The sequence below is a fragment of the Dipteris shenzhenensis genome, chromosome 10 (genome assembly GCF_047967505.1).
Source record: "Dipteris shenzhenensis isolate YYH24624 ecotype China chromosome 10, Dip_SZ_1.0, whole genome shotgun sequence".
NCBI classification, from domain to species: Eukaryota; Viridiplantae; Streptophyta; class Polypodiopsida; order Gleicheniales; family Dipteridaceae; genus Dipteris; species Dipteris shenzhenensis.
Genome location: NC_141605.1, coordinates 18,022,486 through 18,039,583, shown reverse-complemented (window position 1 = coordinate 18,039,583; position 17,098 = coordinate 18,022,486). Strand labels below are relative to the sequence as shown.

At 38.5% G+C, this 17,098-nt stretch overlaps 2 protein-coding genes across 2 annotated transcripts in view; both read right to left on the bottom strand.

Annotated features, from left to right (window-relative positions):
- Positions 1-2,934: 2,934 nt before the first annotated feature.
- LOC147897502 (uncharacterized) lies at positions 2,935-5,800 on the bottom strand. The gene is made up of 7 exons (XM_087380560.1): positions 5,331-5,800; positions 4,868-5,108; positions 4,559-4,751; positions 4,351-4,464; positions 4,141-4,248; positions 3,704-3,943; positions 2,935-3,342 (listed from the first exon to the last, which is right to left on the bottom strand). The coding sequence occupies exons 1-7, from the start codon at positions 5,554-5,556 to the stop codon at positions 3,262-3,264; spliced, it is 1,203 nt and encodes a 400-aa protein (XP_087236686.1). The 5' UTR covers positions 5,557-5,800; the 3' UTR covers positions 2,935-3,261.
- A 4,908-nt stretch (positions 5,801-10,708) lies between these two features.
- The window catches only part of LOC147897500 (uncharacterized), a 36,181-nt gene continuing 29,791 nt past the window's right edge, over positions 10,709-17,098 (bottom strand). Inside the window, exon 5 of the mRNA XM_087380562.1 lies at positions 10,709-10,759. Coding sequence (XP_087236688.1) covers positions 10,734-10,759 — 26 coding nt within the window. The 3' untranslated portion in view covers positions 10,709-10,733. The remainder of the gene's footprint in view (positions 10,760-17,098) is intronic.

Genomic DNA, 17,098 nt, shown 5'->3' with positions numbered 1-17,098 from the left:
CCACTGCAGCACCACGATGTCAGAATATTTTTTGATGAGAGTGCGGGTATGTAAAAAATTCAAAACCTCACTTAGGAGCGCATTGTGTTGCGGCCCCAATAATAGTTTCTCGATTCGCTACACCCAAGCTAACATAGTTTCTCGATTCGCTACACCCAAGCTAACGTTGACCCTTTTCCTCTCCTTTAATCCCAAAGGTTTTATACTTGTACTATTGACTTCTCCCATTCCTTCTATACATTACGTTGAACTTGGTAATAGATAGACCTTTCTAAAGCTTGTTTACTTTCAGCAAGCTTATGGATTGATTTTTTCAGTTCTTGTCACTCCAAGTCAAGTGCATGGTCTTTGGAGGAGGAGAAAGAAGGAGCAAGGTGATGGAGGAGGGGGGAGAGGAGGAGGGAGGGAGAGGAAGAGGGAGGATAAGGGAGGGAGGTGGAGAGAGAGGAGGGAGGAGGAGGGGAGAAGGAGGGAGGGAGGGAAATTCAAAATGTCAAATTTTGAATCTTAAAAAGTGGCCCCCTACCGTCATTAATGGGGGGAGAGGGAGGCTTAACCCACCTAGGTTGGGCTGGTTAGGCCTCGCCTCCATACCCCTTGCATTAGCCCACTAAAAATTCCCTAATCCATTCCTTATGAGTCCCTTTTGAGACCCCAATTCTCCCCTAATGACCCTTCAAGTCCTAAGATGCTAGATATTGGAGTAGTTAACCACTTATGCAACCTTAATGAGCACTCTTCTTCTCACCCTCATCCTCTCATGAATCCATTTTGGTCCACCTTACCTCAATGTGCTAATTCCAATAGCTATGGAGTACAATCTTGCTGAATGAAGAGTGCTTGTGCCTCCTGCAAGCTTTTGTAAGCAAAACAATGGTGAGAAATACAAGAAATAATACCATCGATAAATGCCATATTACCAATGGTATTATCATTGTACTAAATTTAATAAGTTCTTACACCTCTATTACTTCAATAGCTGCCAATTTCTAGCCCATTATCTCCAATTGGCATACTAGTACATTGGTAAGTTCATTCAATTTATTGGTTATTTCCGAATTTCCAATATCATGATGCTATTCTCATTCTTTTTGGACCAAAATGGCATGTATAGGTTTTTATAGTTATACACATGGTATATACAATGATCCATTGTACTCATCCTATAAATTCATGACAATATCTTTTAAAATGGAAAATAAAATAATAGCCAACTGAGTTAGCAGTTGGTCACTTCTATCACAATCTTTACTTTATACACATAAACTAGATGTCATTTAAAACAACAAAATTATCCATTTTTCGTTTCACACAAACCATACAACCATACATGATCCACATGAAACTTACAAGTATTTTCTTATTTTTGCCGACATATGCTAGAATACCACCAAATCATGTTGCGTTTCATTTCCCCATAACTAAAAATTTCAAGCATGTGTGGACATATGCAAGAATCCCACCAATGTAGATCATTTGGCACTTCAACATATGCTACAATCCCACTGATGCATATTTCCTTTCATTACACAACATGTATGGACCAAAAAAGAAAAAGAAAATATGCGTGCCCATCCATTCAAATGACATATCAGCCACATGTAACTTGGAAGACATGTGGGAAACAAAATCAAGTTAGGGCGCATAGTATGTATCATACTCATATGTTAGAAACCCAACAATGCATATTTCCTTGCAGTTATACATCAAATATATATGCCCACTCATACAAATGACATTTGAAACAAATGAAACTTTAAAGCATGTGAAACATACTAAATTGAATGACTTTGTAAAGTATCATACCCATTCAACACTTTGATGTATGCTTGAATCCCTCAAGTGCATATTTTCTTTCACACACACACACACACACACACACACACACACGTGTGTGTGTGTGTGTAAGATTTACTTCAATAAAAGCCTTTTCAAAGTATCATACCCATCCTACATGGTGACATATGCTAGAAGCCCACAAATGCGTATTTCTTTGCAATTACATATCATGCAATGGAAAGAATAAGGAAATAGGCATGCCCACTCATGCTAATGACATTTGAGCCACTTCTTAAGCATGTGATAAACACTCAAATTCATTAATTTTTAAGTATCATACTAAGCTTAGACTTTGAAATTTGCTAGAAACCCATCAACGCATATTTCTTGCACTTATATATCACACTTGACAAAATAAGAAAATATGCATCCCCACTACCGTATACAAACGATACCTACCTACAAGCACCCATCATGTGCATGTGGTGATTATAGCGTATTTCATAGCTTGGATGTGGTGGGTATAGCTAATTTCATAGCTTGGATCCTAAGAAGTGAAAGAGCATAGGTTCCCTTAAGAATGCATAGTTCTTAGAGTAAGAGTAAGGCACATTCCTTGGGTATATTCCCTTAAATGAGGCCAATCACTATAGGTAGCCTATCACTCTAGAGATAGAACCCTTGGAATCTACTGAGCTTTGGGTGAGCGGTTGTTCAAAAGATCTTTGCATCATTCATCATTGTCTACTAAAACATAGCAAGAATCCACCCACAATGTGTGTGTGTGTGTGAGAGAGAGAGAGAGAGAGAGTCTCCACATACTTAGATGCATTAGGACTCACTGTTAGTTGTCACCATCAAGTGGTGTGCGTGTGCGTGTGTGTGTGTGGGTGTGTGTGTGTGTGTGTGTGTGAGTGAGTATGTGTGTGTGAGAGAGAGAGAGAGAGAGAGAGAGAGTCTGCACATACTAAGATGCATCAGGACTCATGTTAGTTGTCACCATCCAAGTATGTATAACACACACACACACACACACACACACTTTCTTTAGTGAAATATACCACACACGCACACACACACAAAATTGATGACCAACCCAATGGTTGGTTGAAATTGATGTGTTTCCTAGTCGTTAAATTATTTAAGTTTTGAGTGGTTGTTGTATGAGCCTTGCAAGCATCTTCAAGTCCTCATGCACTTAAAGTGACACCAGGATCCATACAATTTTTTGAATCATTTGCATCTTTATGATTTGAGAAGCTAATAAACAAGCATTTGTGGCATTTGCTGGTGACAAGCTTCACGCAGATTTAGCCACGTATCAAAAGCTAAATAATTAGCTTGAAAGGTTGAGGTTCCAAAATGTCAAGAAATATAATGGAATGCATTTGATTTGTTTATAAAGCATTTATATGTAGTGGTGTGCTTGGAGTAATGAAGGATTAGGAGATCTGCCATGACATGGCTTGAGACTCTAGATTTTCATGAGCAATACCTCCAAAGTGTTGTGAGCATTTCTTCAATCAACGACATCAAGTCATCCATGGTACATTCCATGTGTCCCTACAAAAAGAGTGGGGGAAATCACTCAAAGGCTCATAAACTAGTAATATCAACATTATCTACAACAAAAGAGACTAATGAATGGGGATTATTATTGTGACTTTAATAATTAAGATGTTGTTCCTCGTATATTTTTTATAACCCCACATAAATGTGGAGATTTTGTTCCTCGAATATTTTTTATAACCCCACATAAATGTGGAGATACTAATCGATAAGTTTAGTACACTAATATAGCATATAAACACATATAATTGAGAGTGGTTCTAATATTTAATATGAACCATAAGTGTTGTAAACCTTAATAAGGTCGATTGAAGAGTGCACACATGTATGTTGGTAGTAGAAGGCTAGTATTCACCTTCAAGTATTCCTTCAAAAGGATAGGCTTTACCCTCAACACTTCATGGGACGTGTGTGGTTGAGACACTAGGCTCCACTTAAGCGTCGATCCTTTGAATGAACAAGTCTTGCGCAAGAACATTCCGGCAAACTCAAATCGACCAGAAGCGGAACATATAGACGAACATGCGATGTAGAGATTTCCATCAACCAATACGATATTGCACAGAAGCGACTCCAAATCAGACCTTTCGTCTTCCTGCCAATGTAAAATGTAGTCCTTTTTTATCATAGCAAGCAAGCAAATGACGCTGCAGCGGTTGTATGAATAGGCTAGCTTCAAACAATCGCATCCCGCGAAATACACAATATAGGCAAGGATCAACAAGCTTGAACGAAATTGATTTGATCATAGGCAAAAGCAGGCCTGGATTGTGTATAACCAACTTCACTTACAGTCATATTTGCGTTTTCTTCAACGTAGAGCATTATCCGAAGATCTTGACTCTTGTCAATGCATGCAATGTCCGCAAGCATGTGACGTTGACGAGCCTTCTGTTTCACCTGTCAGCTAAAACGGCTTTTTGTGAAGAAGTGTTAAGAATACCTTATGCGGTTTTGGATTCTTGTTGTGCACTTCAGTCAATCTGGAAATATTACTCGAACCTTTCTTATTTCTAGGCGTTGCAGTCTATCTGCGTTTTCTTGAGGTGTTCCTACAGAGGAACCGGCGACACAGCACACGCATATCATACTTGTGCCTCTTGAATTATCTCCAACCTTCAGTTTCAAAGTAAACTAGTTTAATTACAAAAGGCACCACTCTCGCATTAAAAATAGGATCACAACGGATTACATTATCAATGATGCTCACCTGGATAAAATAACGCTCCTTGGTACTAATTTGAAGAGCGTCTTGCTCTGCTCTTTCTTTGAAAAACTTGGACATATCCGAGGGCTGAGCATCATAAAACTTCTTCTCGATCTTCTTATCTTTTAATTCTCTTATTTTTAAAAGCTCTTCAAGGTATTCGGGTGTGCAATTTTGTTTCCAGTCAAAGAATTGCCTGCATGGTTAATGGTAAGAGTTTCTTGTCGAACCCAAAACTAAGCTGAATCAAGACAAAATTAGAGATTGAACATGTTGCAATTTAACAGTATGCTAGTGCACAAGGAGATGAACCCGTCAATTGATGCGAACAGGATGCGCCCAATGCTTAGAACCATCTTGGGAACTGTACTGTCCAAAAGACTTTTCATTCTCTGTATTACAGATGTGAGATCGTCCCGCAAAGTTTCCACGATGGAATGGCATATTGCAACTTTTCTTCCTTCTTGAACGTCCAAGGTAATGTTCATAGAACACTCTCCACTCTCGGAAAAATTGGACCTGGACATCTCGCCTACGGGGGAAGCAGAAGTACCTGGCACTCCGCATAGGAAACATGAAATAAATGCAGCGCATATATGCCCTCTTTTCGACAGCTACCCAGAGGAAATCAAGGAGCCATCGGCGATGAAAATGGGAGTTAGGGGGGTCTAAAAAATAGCTTCTATACATCTCTACGGTTGCCGAGTCCGTACAAGAGAGCATGCAAACCTTTTCCACCAGATGTAAAAACAGACGTGGGGGGAAATATGCCAACCTTCATCCGTGCTCACTCCTTTGATCTTGTACAGCGAAGACCGCACCAAATGCGGGAAACTAGGTTCCCCTTCGAATGGTATAAACTCAAGCCACCTCGGCGAGGTTTCAGAAATCACCAAAAACCTGCTAATAGGCGAAATGATCGGCAGCCGAGTATTCGTGGACGCGGAGGGGTCGAGGGGAAGCTGAGCACTGAGACGTTTGTGGGGGGGTACGTAAGCCATAGATGGGAGCTAAGATCGAAAGAATGGTAGAAATGGAGGTGGAAGTAGCAAAGTTGAGGTGGGCAGAGAGGAATGGAAATGGAAAAACTAGAAAGCGTCTGCGATTTCAAAAATGGGCAGGGGAGCAAGCCATAGATGGAGCTGTGATGGGAAGAGTGGAAGTGGATGGAGCTAAACACAGCAATAGAGAGAGGGAGATGGAGGTGTAGATTTGAGCATATAATGAAGAGATGAAAGGCCGAGAGAGTCTGGTCTCGTTTACGTGAAAAAGTAACTAACTTACTTTCATTGACAAGGAACAAAGGAGGCGCGATAGTAAGCGTGAGAACTTCGCTCTCGGTACATCTTTGGTTGCTTAGGGCACTATAGGCATGGCCCAAAATTTGGAAAATGGCCGAATTCGTTGCCCACAAGGTGGAAATTGCATTGAACAAAGGAATTTGGAAAATGGCCGCATGGTTGCCCAAAAGGTGGGAATTGCATTGAACAAAAGAAACAAAGGTGGGAATTGCATTGAATAAAGGAAACAACTAAGAGAGAAAAGAGAGACGAACTCACCATGGGGTCCAACCTTCCCCCTCTCGATTGTGGCTCTTACTTCCCATCTAGAGCAGTTATAAGTGTTTATTCCAAAAGCAAAGAGCCACTAATGCTACATCTAAAAGCATCTCTTTTTTCCAAAGTAAGGGGTTACTTTTTACAAAGCCACTTTGGGCTTTCTTTACATTAATAGAGACCACTTGAGCCAATAAAATCATGATGTATAGTAGGCCTTCTACAACTTGCAGTCTTTTAATGCACTTTCGTACTCTCTCAACTAGAACAACCAACTATGCTCCGTGCATGATCGTGCCCTTAATCAAGTCCAACTAGGCTTAAATTTTCATAATTTAGAAGTCATCCTGGGCTATTCTAGGATTTACAATGCCATCTGCAACAACAACTTGGATGCATATTATGAGAAGATGAAAGAGAAGACACAACAAGCTATATATGGTGGTATCAAGAGAGCAGGGTGTACTATTGTCAACCATGGAAGGAGAAACATTTCCAAAAGGGGCCTCTGATTAACATCATGGTTATAACATTCCTAGGTGAGGCCTTTTGTTAGTCCATCGACATAAGTGACCATGTTAAGATAGGTGAATACATTTCTAAATAGCTAGTCGACAATGCAATTGTAGACGTGGGGCCTTTTAACATTGTTCAAATAATCACTAATAATGCGAATAACTCCTAAAAATCTAGAAATTTTATAAATAAAAAGTATCTAACTATTTGGGCATTGCCAAGCTCTTGCCATTGTCTTGATGTAGAGTGGATAACTGAGTCAATTGCATAAAACACTTGTGTCACTTTCAATAGAATGAAGATGCTCTGGAACAATGCTAGATTTTAGAAGAGAATATCTAATGTAGGGGATGCAATGAGACCCATATGGTTCACCATTCGAAGGCTAGACGTGAAAGGGCCAACCTTGGGCAGTGCCTACATGGCTTGGTGGACTGTAGAGCGTGATTTGTTGAAGGCAAATGCAAGTCATGGTGACAGTGGCTAGGCTACTGCTCATCATGCAATACTACATAAGAGATTTCAAAAGTGATTTGATGACATACATTTGTTACAATATCTACATACACGGAGGGCTGCTTCAACATTTACCATCCATCCTTCAGACCCAAAAGAGAGCTTCGTCAGTCATCTAGATCATGAAATCTGTCTCTATTTTGTTTTCAACACTCAAATGCATCTCTCTCTCTCTCTCTCTCTCTTTCTATTCCCCCTTTCCCAATGCTTGCCACTTGACTTGTTCATTTGGTGCCAAGTGTCCTATAATAAAGCCTTCTCAGGATGGCTTCCTTTTGTACCACTTCACTAATGCTTAAGTCTAGGAATAATTTAGATCTCAACCATGTAAGCCTCCATCAATGTAGTCATTATTGAGCCCTCTGGTTTCCTACCTCACCCCAACCAATTTCAACACTTCCATGATTATGGTTGATGTAACAATTCCCTTCCTCAAAAACAAAATTAGGAAACCTCCTTTAGATATTGCTTAGCCTTTCCTATGTTGAACTCTCTTCAGGTCTATCTTTCCACTTATTATATGTTGCGTTCTTTTTTCTTGTCTATCTCAAACTCTTTCTATTCATGTGGTAAAGTAGCACCTTCAATAAGTTCAACTAGGACTTGATTTCCAAATTTGAGATAATCATCATCTCCTAACTAGGACTTGATTTCCAAATTTGAGATTTCTTTTTGGCCTACTTACACAAAAAACTAGATGTACTCTACATCCCTCCCGTAACACTAATTTGTAAGCAAGTTCTCCAATTCTCTTAAGTATTATGAATGGTCCACAATACATAAGAGAAAAATTTGGACATTTACGTGTCTTTAGGGATTCTGAAGATTCAGGTATCCTGAGATAGACTTTCTCATTTTCTTCAAACTCCAACTCTCTACAATGTTTTGATCTATCTTGAGTCCTTTTGATCTCTTTAGCTAGCTTAAGCATTTGATTCATATCCTCAAGAAAGTCTTTGGCTGCTTGAACCTTCTCTTTTTTGAGGCCCACGGCAACTGGGGATCTAGATTGAAATCCATACATCATCATGAATGAACTGAAACCTATAGTTGAATGCTTGGCACTGTTATATACAAATTCTAATATGGGCGAATTCTATTCCCAACTCATTCCCAATTAGGTTTCCATTTACTTACATTTTCTCGAAGCATATCCTCAATGACCTAATTGACCCCTTCATTGTGACCATCACTCTGTGGATAATCTGCGGTGCTCATATTCAAAGAAGTTTTCAATCTCATAAACACAACCCTCCAAAATGTTGTTGAATTTGCTATCTTGGTCAATAATAATGTCAATGGGTAGTCCATTTAATTTATAAATACGCTTCACTAATAGCCTAGCTAATTATTGAGTTTTAAACTCTTCATTAGTTAGAACAAAATGAGCCATCTTGGTCAATCAATCCATAATTACCCACTCAAAGTTGTGCCTCCGCTGTGTCCTAGGTAATCAAACAATAAAATCCATGGACATTGGAGATACTTTCCCATTTTCCAGATGGAATCTCCAAGGGGTGTAGAGACCTCCTATCTTAAGGAATTAAGCCTTATTGACCTGGCATTTTTGGCACTTTAATACATAATCTTGGGCATCCTTATCTATTATAGGCCAAAAGAATTACCTCTTCATAAGCACATACATCATCTGAATTCCCAAGTGTCTAGCACTCAAACTATCATGACACCTAATAAACATTTAGCACCTAATGTCATTATTATTATGGACACATACTTTACCTTTGTAGAGCATATAGCAATCATCAATACTATAAATTTTCCACTTTAGTCCTTTATCACTAACCTAGGATGTCACCATTTCCATGTGACTTAGTGAAAGCTCCTCAATTAGTTGGAACCCTTCTCATTATTTATTTTCATATTTTAGAAAAATGAGGATCAAAATCATATATCCGTTTTAAGGACTCTTGAAAATCATTTTGGAATTGATTAAAACTCAATTCATTAATTATTGGCATTTGGCTTAAGGAATCTGCTACCACATTGAACTTCCCCTACCTATACATCAATTGGATATCAAACTCTTGTATAATTTCAGCCCATCTAGCTTTTCTTCCTTTAACCTTGGCTGATTACAGATCTATTTAATGCTTTCCTAATAAAAAATTATCTCAAATTTGGCACCATACAAATAGTTCCTCCATTTATTCAAAGCATAAACTATAGCATACAGTTCCTTCTCATATGATGAGTAACTCCATTGGGCACAGTCTAGCTTTTAGCTTTCAAAAGCCATTGGTCAACCCTTTTGCAAAAGTCTTCCCCCAACAACAAAATCATTGGCATCTATTTCAACCATGAATGGTTCATTTGGATCCACTACATTTAAGATAGAAGAAGATGCTATAGCTACCTTTAACTTCTCAAAGCTATTTTTTGATGAATCTCCTGTAAAGCCCAGAAAAATCTAAAAAAGTATGCAATTCTTTTAGGTTTGTAGAATGTGGCCATTCCAATATGGCCATTACCTTCTTGGGATCCATACAAAGGGCCTTCTTGGGAAATAATATGTTCCAAGTACTTTTGCAAACAATTCACACTTGAATTCTCTTGAAAAAAGAGAGTTATGTCTAAGCAAGCAAAGAACCAAAGGGTGGAATGATATATAGCATGATAGTAAATTTTACAATGTGATCCATTTTTGGATCTAGTCACATCCAAAAAGTCTGCTAGTTAGCACTATCCGTTGACATGCTATTTTGTGTAAGTTAACATGATTTCACCCAAATTCAACCTAGATAAACAAAGAACTTTCTAATGAATTTCTCAACAAACGAAAAATGCTCTTTAGGGGGTACAAAGATGTACTTACTTGCCCAAATACATGAACTTGAAGGGGTCCCTCTAAGCTTGATTAAATGCCAAATCCCCCTTATTCTAGATGCAAAATCCATTCAGTAATAATGATACTAAATGGACCCTAGCTATGCCAAGTTGGTGATAGAGGAGACCATTTAGCTATGCAAGGCAAGGTTCATCTACCAAGTTGAGAAGTGGTTGTTTCCAATAAATTTTATTGTGCTAAAAAAAGTGGCAAGTTTCAAGTCTACATCAACTAGAATAAGTAACATGAGTAGATAATCAAAGGCCCATTATTGCTATTATCATGACACTATCTTGGTAACTGGATGCGAGATATATTCATTTATGAGTAGATTTTGTGGGTGCCATTTTAAAAATCATACTCAAAGAGGAACAAGAAAAAACTACCTTCATCACCAAATGGGGGGCATGCTCAAGAAAAGTGATGTCATTTGGGTTGAATAATACACTAGTGATGTTTCATGGTAGAGACCTTTCATGAGCACATCAACAAATCTGTTGTAATATTCCTAGATGATTTCTCAATCTATAACACAAAGCAAGAACAATTCAATTGCCAATGCCAATCTGCCGACACCTTTAATAAAATGGCTCTATCAAACAATCAAGCTTCTTGCACAGCCGCATCTACGTCTCCTACGCTAAATCTCACCCAAATCTCACCCAACCGGCTCTTTTGCATGGGCAACTCCTCCATTGAATAGCCAACCAACTACTACATGGCCCATCTTCATGCATATTAGCCTCTACATCAACGCATTTGACCCAGCACCTAAAATGAACAAAGAAAATGAATTATTTGTTGTTTTTTCATCGCTTGATGATTGGTCTAGATCTAGTTCATAGTAGATTAGATCATCCATAGTGGAGAGAAATCCAAAGCAGCCAATCGAAGCCATGCCAAAAAATTCCTAAATAGTCCCTACTCGGAGTTAGCCCAGCACTCACATGTGGTCTCACATCATCCCATTACCTCAAACCTGACGTTCATCAATTCAGTGAGCAAACTTCAGAGTGTTCAGAGATATTGATTGACAGATCAGTGGGGTAGATAGCATATGATTTGATTTCACACACACATGCCATCATTATAAAGCCTATTTGGCTATTTTTCAACACTATCCACATCATTTCAAGCCTTGTAAAGCCTCTTGGCTATTCCTAGCATTATTTTCCATAAGCCTTGTAACAGATTGGATCATATGTATATTGCAGTTCTATCTTCACCGGCAGTTCATATTTCACTTGACACATTCAGTGTTTTGCAGTTGATTCAAACTGTGATTTCACAGACACTTTGAGTACATTTCTTGCACCATGTCTACGACTAGCAACCTCAATCTGGAGGCATCTGCTAAGCTAGACAACTCCAATTTTGGCACATGGAAATACCAATTGGAGACCATTCTTGTACTTTAGGATAAATGGGAGTATGTTGATGGATCTCTACACCTAGACCATTGGATGATCCAACCAGCAGTAGCTCTACTCCACCTGTTCTCATAGCACCCAGTAACAGCAGGATCTATAGCAGCGGGATCTCCATCTACACCATAGTTTCCACACCTGGAGAAGATCCTACCATTGCTCGAGCACAGGCAGAATGGGACAAGAAAGACAATTATGCATATCATATGATCAAGCAGAATGTGCAAGATTTCATGCTAGGACAGCTCAACACAGTCAAGACATCAAAAGAAGCATGGGATATGTTTGCTGCTCTCTACGAATCCAAGAATACTTCCAGGATTCTCACATTGAGAAACAAGATAAACCAGAGTTTCCACAATAGTAGTGAAGCCGGTCATCCCTCGGGATCAAGGATTACAACAATCAACTCGCAGTAGAAGGAGAGACTATGAATCTAGCAGAAATGGTTCAAGTCATCCTGAATGAACTAGGAGAGGGATGCAAGAATCTAGTGCATAGTATTATCATTCAAAGGAAAATTTCGATAGTGGAAGGACTCAAGTCAATTTTACTTTTAGTGAAGAACTCAGGACTCAAGCCATTCATGCACACAAAGGTCATTCCAATGATCAAGCATTCACAGCTTTAAATAGAAGCAGAGGCAGAGACAAAGGTAGATCATTCCAGTGAAGTAATCATCATCAACAACAAAGCCATCAACAAAGTTAGCATCAGCATCATCCTCAGCAACATCAGCATTAGCAAGGAAGAAATCATTCCAATCAAGGAAGATTCCAAGGACAAGGTAATATATCCACCAACATGTCAAATATTCAATGTAACTATTATCATAAGTTTGGACACTTTGAAAGACATTTTCGTAAGAGGAAGTACAACCAAGGTTGTCAATCCAGTAGCAATTAAGGAAATTTTTTAGGAAGAGAAAATCATCGTGATGAACTTTCAAGTCACAGTCAATATGCAAATGAACCTGAGAATATGTTCCTTGCAAGTGAGGAAATGCAAAAGATTGAAACAATGTACCTTGACACTAATTGCAATTCAAAAGAGGATTTTAGCTATCAAGTCAACCAAGCACATCATGATCCTTGGTACATCTCGGCAGTGGTGCATCATCTCATATGATAAAGAATCAAGAATGGTTCATTGAGATGAAACCATTAGAAGGATAGAAGAATTTCATCTACACGACAGATAATACACCGAATCCAAATCAAGCAAAAGACATTTCCCTATGAACAATTTCACTAGTATGAAAGGATTGGTGAAAGATGTACTCTGTGTTTCGAAACTCAGCAAGAACCTCTTGTCAGTAGGTCAAATGATGGAACACAACTACCATCTTTGATGGAGATGAATACACTATCAGAGACAAATCCAGAGGATATCAGCTAGTAGGATATGTATGGAGTTATTCCCAGACCCACAACATCAATGGTACACTTTACTACTTGGCTTTCATTGATGACTACATCCGATATTATTGGGTCTACTTTCTAAAAGACAAATATGAAGTCCTTTCGAGATTTCAAGAATTCAAAGCCATGGTAGAAAACCAAACAGGTAGAAAGATCAAAGTCATGAGATCAAACAGAGGAGGTGAACACATGTCTTTAACATTCATAAACTTTTGCAAAAGTCACAGCATTTGAAGACAATTCACAATGTGCAGATACTCCTCAGCATAATGCAAGAGCTGAAAGGAAGAATGCTACTTTAGCAGACAACAATGCTTACATCTTTCGAATCGGTATTAGGCAAAAGCAATAGCCACTGTAAACTACTTGCTTAATCGGCTTCCGACCAAACTGATTCAGGGTATGACACTTTATGCAACATTCACTGGACACGAGCCACACATTGGTCATCTCCTCATATTTGGTTGCATAGCATATGCCCACATACATGCCGACCATCACAGGAAATTGGGTGAGAAGCCACGTAAATGCATCATGATTGGCTACAATGAAGAAAGCAAAGCATACGAGTTGTATGATCCCATCGACCAAAAGGTCATTATCTCCAGAGATGTAATATTTGATGAGGAATCAAAATGGAAAACCTCAAATATACAAAGAGATAGATGCATCGATTACTTAGTCATCTATAGAAAAGGTTGATGAGAAGAAAAGAAAGAATTGCTAGAAGCACCCTAAGAAGAACCACAACAACTCATATGGTCTATTTGGGAAAGCAAACTACCAGCTAGATTGACATATTCTCAGAAAGGCAAAAAAATTTAGGTTCAAACCATAAACTATGCTCTTATGACTACCATCATGGCTACAGAAGAGCCAGTGAACTTCGAAGACACAGTTGACAACCCAGAATGGCAAACTGCTATGAATGAAGAAATGGAAGCTTTGTACAAGAATAATACTTGGGAATTATGTGACCTTCCACCAAGAAAGAAGGCCATAGCAAACAAATGGGTGTACAAAGTGAAGTTCAATCCAGATGGAAGCATTAAAAGATATAAAGCCAGAGTAGTTGCAAAAGGATTTACACAGCCAGAGTAGTGCCATAGTAATTTGACATGAAAGATCTTGGACTTATGCACTATTGTCTCGGTATCGAGTTCTAGAGAGATTCAAACAACACCTTCATGACTCAGCTGAAATATGTTGACAGTCTCCTGAAGAAGTTTCATATGGTAGATTGCAAGATTGCAGCCCCTCCCATGGAATAAAGTTTGAAACTTACAAAAGATTCAGAGAATCCTACCATCAATGACAGGTACTATCGAAAACTCATCAGATCTCTTATATATCTGACTCTCACACTACTAGATATCTATTATGCAGTAAGTTCACTTGCACAGTTTATGGCAAATCCAAAACAGTCTCACTAGAATGCAACCAAAAGAGTGTTGAGATACATCAGAGGTACAATTCAGTTTAGAATATGATATGGAGGAAGTCATCCAAGGTTGCATGGATACTATGACAATGACTATGCCGGAGATCATGAGACCAGGAGATGGACACAGGGATATGCATTTTTCCTTAGTCAAGGAGCTATATCATGGTTGTCAAACAAATAGACAACTATTTCTTTATCTTCGACTGAGGTACAATATAGGGCTCTTACTACAGGTTCATGTGAGGTTATATGGCTCAGAAGACTATTGTTAGAAACAGACTTCTTTGATGAATCAAAGCCAACAACAATATACTATGATAATCAATCGACTTAAGAATTGGCCAAGAGTCCAGTATATCACTCCAGGACAAAGCACATTGAACACTTTATCAGAGAAAGAGTGTTAGTTGGTGACATCACACTGCAACATTGTGATAGCAAAGAAAATGTTATAGATATCTTTACCAACTACTCAGTAAATAAAGAGATTTTTGAGAAGCACTGACAAGCTCTTGGTTTGAGCCAGAGGAAGGACATTCCCATTAAAGGGGTGTGATGGAATGTAATGCTCTCAGTCCTTCTTCGATTCCCCAAAATCATCATCTTGAGGGAAGGCCTACTTCATGATGTTGATCTTGAGGGAAGGTGTTGAGAACCACACTCAACATCATGTGATCATATGTGCATAGCACTAACACATATAGAGTGCTATAAAGAAAAGGGCTAGATGCCCTAACCCTAATCCTAAAAGGGTTTGTATATATTCTAAAATTTTAACTAAATCTAGTGTATAGTTAGTCATTTGTGGTGTGCTCTCTAGTTGTGCCCGCTCTCCTCATCTCCACTCTTCTCCTCTCCCCTCTTCATATTTTGTCAATAGGATATAGGAAGGGCCTTCAATTTTTCAATGTGTTTTCTTTTAGTTCAATGCAATAAGACACCAATATTTTGGAAAGACACGTTATGTATATTTTTTAGAATTATTTTCCTTTTACAGCTACGGATTTGGTTAACATGACAAACTGAAGGATATCTATGGGTACTTTGACCATTTTGAGAATCATAATTAATTTCTTCAAGTAGATAAGAGTGGCTATTTCATAAGCATGAGCATGTCTAGCTGAACCTAACCAGAGCTAGGTGAATGAGAGTGATATCCTCAAGATGGGCATCATAAAAGCTATTTTGCTACTATTTTTTCTTTAGAATTTGAAGCCCTATTTGACATTGGAGGACTCCAAACTCCTTGAGAAGTTCTTGTTGTTGTAGACACTCCTTTCCTCTCCCTTGAGAATTATTTCTTCAACTGAGTCTTGATATTCAATAGACATATGTTCCTAAGATTCATTCACATTCTTTTTGCATATTTCCAACTCTAGTTTAGTCTCCTTAATGGGGATTTCTTTTTTAGTCTCATAAGATCATCAACTTGTAGGTATTCCTTGTAATTCTACTTCCTGAGGTACTTTAGCAACTCTTCCTTTGCATTGAGATTTCAAGCAATATTTCCAATTGCAAAACGTTTTTGGCATTTCCAAGAAGAAGAAGAAGAAGTGTTCCATATGCATGCATCAATATCAAATGAGGGATTGTCCATCCTTGTGTGGCACATGTCACAAGGATCAGGTATGTGTGAAACATTGCATGCTTGGATTATGCAAGAAGCTATACTGGATTGTCAAATCCTTTTGTAATGCATTATCCTATGATGACATAGAGGAAGCAAGAGGAGAGTTGAATTATTTTTCATATTTGCCTGAAAGCCATGTCAATGGCATAGAGGGCGAGTAGAGGATGTAAGTCATGCTCCATTATCCAAAAAGTGACCATGTTGCAAAATCCAACGAAAGGCTTGATTGACAAGTATGAAGATCAATTTGAATTTGATGAAAGTGATGGTGATATTGAATGTAGTTTCTATGATAATGACAATGAATGGTAGTTTCCATCAACGATTGGTAATCAAGGAGTCCAATAGGCTATTGCTCAATAAAGTCAAATGCAAGTCCCATTTACATGTATGCTGTATCAAAGCTACCCGATTGAGTAGATGTGTTTTGTTTTGTGGGGCTGAATGTTGAAAAATATAAAGTTGATGTTCATACTCTCAGTGTTTTATATGATGTCCAAAGTGGATCAGATTTTGGTGCAAGACGTGTTGGTGTGGAAAGCCAACTGAATGGAGGCACTGTGGTGATAATGGATGAAGGAGGAAGTAAGGAGCCCAAGAGCCAAGGGGAGCCCTTATTATCCCCAAAGCACACGCCAGGGACTCCCATAGGTACGCATGAATTTGACATATTCCATTCTAGAGGTGGAATGGCACACTTCACAATGCATGAAATTAACTTGGAGGATTTCTTTGATGTTTTTTCATCGACATATGATGGAGTTGTGGGTGTCTATGTTGACATATGTTGATGCAAATATTTCTATCAATATGCCTAGAGTACAAATTTGATCATTCATGCATGGTTTTACATATTCATGTTATATGATATAGATTTGAATGGAAGCATTGTATCGATTAGACGCATTTTTATTTCATGAGTTCCTAGACTTGGCATGTGGCCACAAAATGATGGCAGTGTATTCACACTATGCTTGAACATATTTTCATGTTAGGAACAATAGGACAGTTTCTTTTCCACCATAATACGCTTAGCACTTTGAAATCTTTTGTAGTGCATGTGTAGATTTTTCAAATCTCTTCCTATCGGGTGTGCCAGGTGTTGAAGGTGAATCATAGACTAAGGTTAGAACCTACTCACACAAAATGCACATGAACGCCATTCGGAATATGACTAGGTGTAGGTTA

Bases quoted from the DNA above. Each gene is read 5' to 3' on its own strand.
- LOC147897502 (XM_087380560.1), bottom strand. From the start codon at position 5,556: ATGGCTTACGTACCCCCCCACAAACGTCTCAGTGCTCAGCTTCCCCTC. The intron at 4,465-4,558 runs GTGAGCATCATT...TTGAAACTGAAG, and splicing joins AGGAGCGTTATTTTATCCAG to GTTGGAGATAATTCAAGAGG. The intron at 3,944-4,140 runs GTAAGTGAAGTT...TTACATTGGCAG, and splicing joins AAGAAAACGCAAATATGACT to GAAGACGAAAGGTCTGATTT.